We start from the raw sequence: 6,067 nt of genomic DNA, 5'->3' as shown, positions 1-6,067 counted from the left end.
CACACCACAGCTCCCTTGGGAGAGTGACGGGTCACTCTCATGTAACCCCGTTACAGCGAGTGTACTGTCCAAAGATGCACCCTGTATAGAACAAGAAGGGATTTGCCCGCGGACGCCCTCGGAACCAGCTAGACTGGGTGTTTTGCGTGTCATAGACACAGGGCTCGTAGAGCGGAGCATATTTAAGGTTGTTTTTAAGAACGCAACGGTGTCTCAGACACGCGAACCTCATATGAGGCGACCGTAATACGTAGGATCACATTTTTGCCGCTATATTAAATTTGGTGCATTCTACACAAAATGTGTATTAGCCGTGTGAAAGAAAAAAAGCAATCATGGTGCACCTCAAGCTGGTCGCGGTGCTGTCCCTAAATTGGATTTTGATCAACGCCGCCGAGGAGAGCCTACATCAGTCGTCAGCATCAGTTGAGTGCAACTTTGCGCACCTTCACCCGCAACGATACGCTGCGTATCACATTTCACCATCAACCTTGTCAAGCCTATCGATCGATGGTATTCTAGATGATGAAGGTTGGACTGAAGTGCCTTGGAGTGAGCCGTTTCAAGACATTCACGACAATGACTTTGAGGTGTTTGATGATGCTGATGGAAGTACGCACAACTACAAAGAGTTTGAGATTAATTCTCGAAATACCACATGGAACCTGTGGCTTAATCGTCCATATAGGGATGACGGTCACGAAAACAGTACTCGAGTGGATCCCCACTACGGTTTTGACATGCTTAATGATGGTATGCGATCGGCAGTCTTTGTGAAAGGAACAATCAACGACCCATATACGTGATGCTCACAAAGATATAGTCGACATAAAAGCTTACTATTCGTCTTTGTGTTTATAAAGCCGAGCGTCTGCATTACTGGAGTGTGGAAGTAGCTTTACCGTTAAAAGCTCTTGCATCATATTCATCTGCCAAAGTTCCTCCAAAACCTTTTTCATTTTGGCGAATTAACTTTTCTCGAGTCGAGTGGCCTGTTCGTGTCGTCACGGATGTCAATACTGGCAATCAGTATTACACGAAGATTGCTGGTTTGAGTGAAGAAAATTGGACTTGGAGTTCACAATATGCTGTGAATATGCATCGGCCAGAATGGTGGGGTTATCTCCAATTTCGCCCACCGGGTGAACTCCCCCCCAAGTATGATGACGATCAACAACACACTGAAAAGGTTCCGCTTGATTCTGAATGGAACATTCGCTACGTCAGTTTCCAGCTTTATTATGCGCAGCATGCATATCGCGATGCGTTGGGGATGTATGCATCAAGCCTGAAGGAATACTTTGCTTCTCAAGAAGCTTTTGGCTGCATAAATTTATTTCATTTGAGCTCCTCAGATGAGTCATTTATGGCTCAAATCGGACTCCGAACAAATCAAAAAGATGCTAGGTCGTTTGAGTTTGTATCCAGCATCAAGGATGATGGTTATATAGTCGTTATGAAGACCGACCCAGGCACGTTTGGTATTTAGCATTTCTACGTAATCAATCAGATTCGTTAACATGGATAATGATTTGATTTGTAGATTTAATCAACTACACACATACGTACAACTAACGATCGCTTATTCTACGAGAAGTACACCCACAAGCTAAATGTGACAGCGAGAGCAGCAAGACCGCTACCAGCGACAAGGGTGTTTATCCACATGGGCTTGGCGAGCTCCGTGGCGTCAAGTTTAAACACTTTGTCCCAGTGGATCATGTACTTGCGTACATCCGCGGCTGGAGGCTTCTTGTGTTGCGTGAGTAAGCTTACCACGACGCACACCAATAAAGCAGTAGTCCATAGCAATAAAGCAAAGTGTTGAAAGTTCATGTAAAAAAACGTATTTAAAAACCCCGGTAGATCCCCATCTAAGCTATCGTCATTGATCGTCACGAAAATCAGACGTGTAAATCCAAGCATTCCTCCCACGACCATAGCTGAGAATGCTCCGTACACATTCGCTGGTTTCCATGTAACGCCAAGTACAAGCACAATCCCAATTGGAGGGGTCAAGTAGCTTTGAATTTCGACTATCTGCTCGTAGAGACCCGTACCATTGCGCATAATAGGGATCCAGCAGAAACTCAGTACGGCAAAGCAAAAGATGCTCATACGACCTACCCACACCAGCTGCTTATGTGAAGCATCAGGCCGGAATTTGAGATAAATGTCGTTTGTCACAACTGAGGAACCAGCAGAGAATACGGATGCAAGACTTGCCATCATTGCAGTAATGATACTAGAAATCATTAGCCCAATGATTCCATGCGGCATCATCTCCATCAGCAAGGTCGGATACGCAGCGTCTGTACCGTCTTCAATTTTACTGAAGTCAAAGTAGATACTAGCGATAATGGCCGGAATAACAATCAAAAACGGTGGAAGCACCTTTAACATACTGGCAAACGAGCACCCAGCTTTTGCATTAGCTGTATCCTTGGCAGAAAGGACACGCTGCACAAGATCTTGATCCATGCACCAATACCAAATTGAACCCAGTGGTTGACCAAAAATCATACCAGTCCATGGATAATCTGGATCGTTGGTTGGTTTCCAGAGATGGAACCATTCTGACCGATTTTGATTAGCCAGGTTTGCACGGATCCCGTCAAAACCACCAATTTGTTTCATTGAGTACGAAAATACCACAAGACCACCCAATGAAAACACACACATTTGAAATAAATCAGTATACATGACAGCACGTAAGCCACCGGCCATACTGTACGTGGCACTAAGAGCGATGCAGGCACCCGCTCCAACGTATAGATTCCATCCTAATGTCGCTTGAAACACAATTGCACCTCCATAAATGCTTGCGCTCATCTTTGTCATAACATACATGATGACCGTAATTAGTGACAAGTAGTGGCGACAAGGAGCGCCAAAACGGTATTCAAGAAACTCAGGTGTTGTGTAGACGCCGCTGCGACGGTAAATAGGGGAAAAGAGCCAACCCAAACATAAGATTAAAATGGCTGCATACCACTCGTACATAGCTACAGCAATACCGCGCCTGGCACCATCGCCTGCCATGCCGATAAAGTGCTCAGCACCAATATTGCTTGCGAACAAGGCACCACCCACAAAGTACCACTGCATACCACGATCGGCAAGAAAAAAGTCGGAAACCTCATTGACTTGGTTATCAGGGCCATCACGTGCGATTAACGAGGCAGATGGGCGATTTTGAGAGGTTGTTGCGCCGCGCTCGTCACCATTAGTTATCTTCTTATCTGGGGTAGCATCCGAAACCATGTAAATGTCAGCAGGCGTTCCAGCTACATTTGAGTCGCTTCTCTTTGACTTTCGTCGAATGCACGGAAGGTATTTGGCCAAACGACTTTCACCAGCCTGTACGGAGGCTACGACAGCCACGGTCAGTGTGCAACACAGAACTGATCCGATGATAAGCATATCGGCCCAACTGACTTTAGCGCTCCTAGACGGATCAGGGACCAATTGCTTGTGGAGCTTTACCATGTTCGTTTGCACTCACGAGGGTAAATCGGAAAATGACAAGCAAGTAATGGTGAGCCGTTAATCTTAACAGGAGCTGACATTGTCCGAATCTGATGCGCATGATTGGGCTACAAGTTGAAGTAAAATGGTGCGAATCAGCTTTATCTATGAAAATGAAATGTTAGTTTATCGTAGTATTTGTTTTTAAATTATGGCTTCCAGTAAAAAAAGCTAATTGTTTACTCGTCAGTTCTTGCATTCTTTAATGGCAATGTAATTCAAAGCTTATCACTCATGACTAATGACTTCTCAATTCTTGCATTTCTTTTAGGCTAGGTTTTGCCGAAGTCGACTGGGGAGTAGTGCCGAATTTTCGAGAACCAAAATTTTCAACCACGCTTAAGTCATAATTTATCATGTCCTCAACGCAGTTTATAATCAAGAATGCACAAAATGAATAATTTGTTCAGGCTCAAACGCTTATATTAAAGACTGAATATGGTAATGCCATATAATCTGAGACAGCCAGAAACTTGAAAAATTTCGACGTCGCCACATTCAGATGACTAACGCAGAGATAAAAGCTGGACACTACGAAGAGTCAGACGAGGTACAGTTTGCGAAAGACTGTCTGATTCTTGAATGTGTCCAGACATCGCTATACTTCAAGTTGATCTAATGCAAAGGATCTGGATATAATCTGATGCACTTCTTCGTACACTATGTATCCGTGAAGGAGTCGATTCTATCCCATTTTCAAGTTTTGAAACAGTCTGCTTCGTGACCAGCCTAATGTATCGCTCGTTTTCATTTTTAACAATTTTGGCATAGCCACAGGTTTTATAGAAATCTAATCTTCCACCCCGCCTCTATGTCTTCGAAATGCTGCTTTATAAGCTCACTGGCCATGTCATCTTCAAGAACATTCCTATGTGACTAAACTTAGAAAGCGTCACTAGACCAACTCATTCGATCATGACGAACGAGAATGTTGCGATGCTTAATATTATTATTCAGCTTCTATCTAAAGACATTTTACTTGCACAAATGACGCACCCGTCGGAACGAGCACCACTTGTTTGCAAGTTAGTTAACCTCGTCCCTGTGCTGAATTCCTATTTACTCTAGACATTTTAGAGCAAATTATGAAAATCATTACCTTGCTGCAGCCATAATTTAATACGCTTCACATGTATTTCACCTACGAAGGTGTGAAATGGCGACGACACTAAACGCTCTCTTTATTGGTATCTATCAATCCACTTTCATATAATGCTCTTAGCGCACTCACCTCGCTGTTTCGGTTGGTCCCACGAAAGCCGGATTGCAAGACATGACGTAAGTATGCGGCGCCTCAAAATCAGAATGGCTCAGCTTCAAGTTGACTTCAAAATTTTGTGAAGACAAATCGAACAGGCCAACCTCAACCAGTACAATCCACATGTAAAGTTGAGTTGATTTGTGGAAGTTCTTACGATATGTACACTCTAATAGCAAATGAAGTTATTGCATTGGCTCGTCTTCAATAGCTGAGGCAGTTTCAAATAATGACAAACCGTAAAGATACTGGATATCTTAATTTTGGAGTTGAGTGCTGGAATTCCAAGCTTTTCTGTATGGTAAGGGCAATGTTAAAAATTCTTGTGAAGCTTAACGATAACACGAGCGATGATATTCTAGCGAAATTGGTAACCCCAGCATGATCAGAACAGAGTCAATCCAATGTTCAAGCGGATCAAGCGATATATATCAGTCCAAACAAAATTCTGCATGGAGCATTTCAGTTTCTGAGTATCTTCTTTTGTTGAAGTTAGATCTGGACTACGAAAGAGGGTTCACTTTGATCACACAGTAATGGAGCACATATCATATTATGGTGTAGGTTCGCTCACGTTGCAATGTTATCAAGCCCAGAAGAACTATAGCACTAGCGAGAGTGGTAGGATTCGTGGTGGAGAGGTTTGTAAGACATGGGTTGCTAGTCTCACGCCATGCAGTTCATATAGCTCAGTTTTTATACACTATACAGTATATATTAAAATAATATCAGGTTCAACTAGACTATTGTACTTTTGAAAAAGCCGAGCTACATAGACAACAAGTTTTAGTAAAGGCTCTCTATTACACTCCTGGTTGAAACGTGCGATTCGATATCTGTGTGTTTGTTAATACAAACACACAGATCCCATGAACTGAGGAAAAAGTTATTAAGAGCTCAGCGTGGATTTGCAGCCTCGTCTCCATGCTAGTTTTTTTAAGATACTGAGGGAGGCTTGGGTAGAAAGGTTCCGTCCCAAAAATATTAACCCTTTAGTTTGGAGCTCTTCCTGTGCAAAATGCCCAATGCTTTGGCTAAACAACTCGGCGCTGAAAAACTCACAGATGATACGCCAGGAACAATGTACGGTCACTACGTACTTAGTCTGTTTTTCTATTCCAAACATGACATTATATTTAACGGATTTTTACGAATAGAAGACCTTCTACTATCACAAGCCCCCATCGAATTTTCGACAATGTTCAAGAAATAAAAGACCGCTTTGATTAAAAGACCTTTTCAAATAAAAGGCCGCTGTAAACACCTTAGCATTGGGCCGTT

General features: G+C 43.0%; 3 protein-coding genes across 3 annotated transcripts; 1 reads left to right on the top strand and 2 right to left on the bottom strand.

The window, feature by feature from the left end:
• Nucleotides 1-335: 335 nt before the first annotated feature.
• On the top strand, nucleotides 336-1,489 carry PHALS_09380 (Carbohydrate-binding domain, family 9; the record flags this gene model as incomplete). The annotated part of the gene is made up of 2 exons (XM_024722092.1): nucleotides 336-753; nucleotides 864-1,489. The coding sequence occupies 2 exons, from the start codon at nucleotides 336-338 to the stop codon at nucleotides 1,487-1,489; spliced, it is 1,044 nt and encodes a 347-aa protein (XP_024571619.1).
• Nucleotides 1,490-1,587: 98 nt separating this feature from the next.
• PHALS_09379 (sss sodium solute transporter superfamily) lies at nucleotides 1,588-3,727 on the bottom strand (the record flags this gene model as incomplete). Its single annotated transcript, XM_024722081.1, has 3 exons — nucleotides 1,588-3,404; nucleotides 3,487-3,633; nucleotides 3,712-3,727. The coding sequence occupies 3 exons, from the start codon at nucleotides 3,725-3,727 to the stop codon at nucleotides 1,588-1,590; spliced, it is 1,980 nt and encodes a 659-aa protein (XP_024571618.1).
• A 1,948-nt stretch (nucleotides 3,728-5,675) lies between these two features.
• On the bottom strand, nucleotides 5,676-5,912 carry PHALS_09378 (uncharacterized protein; the record flags this gene model as incomplete). Its single annotated transcript, XM_024722070.1, has 2 exons — nucleotides 5,676-5,835; nucleotides 5,887-5,912. 2 exons carry the CDS (start codon nucleotides 5,910-5,912, stop codon nucleotides 5,676-5,678), a joined length of 186 nt encoding a protein of 61 aa, XP_024571617.1.
• Between the last annotated feature and the right edge of the window lie 155 nt (nucleotides 5,913-6,067).

Source organism: Plasmopara halstedii (genome assembly GCF_900000015.1).
Source record: "Plasmopara halstedii genome assembly, contig: Scaffold_42, whole genome shotgun sequence".
NCBI lineage: Eukaryota > Oomycota > Peronosporomycetes > Peronosporales > Peronosporaceae > Plasmopara > Plasmopara halstedii.
The sequence above is the reverse complement of the archived record's forward strand: the minus strand, read 5'-3'. Positions and strand labels throughout refer to the sequence as shown.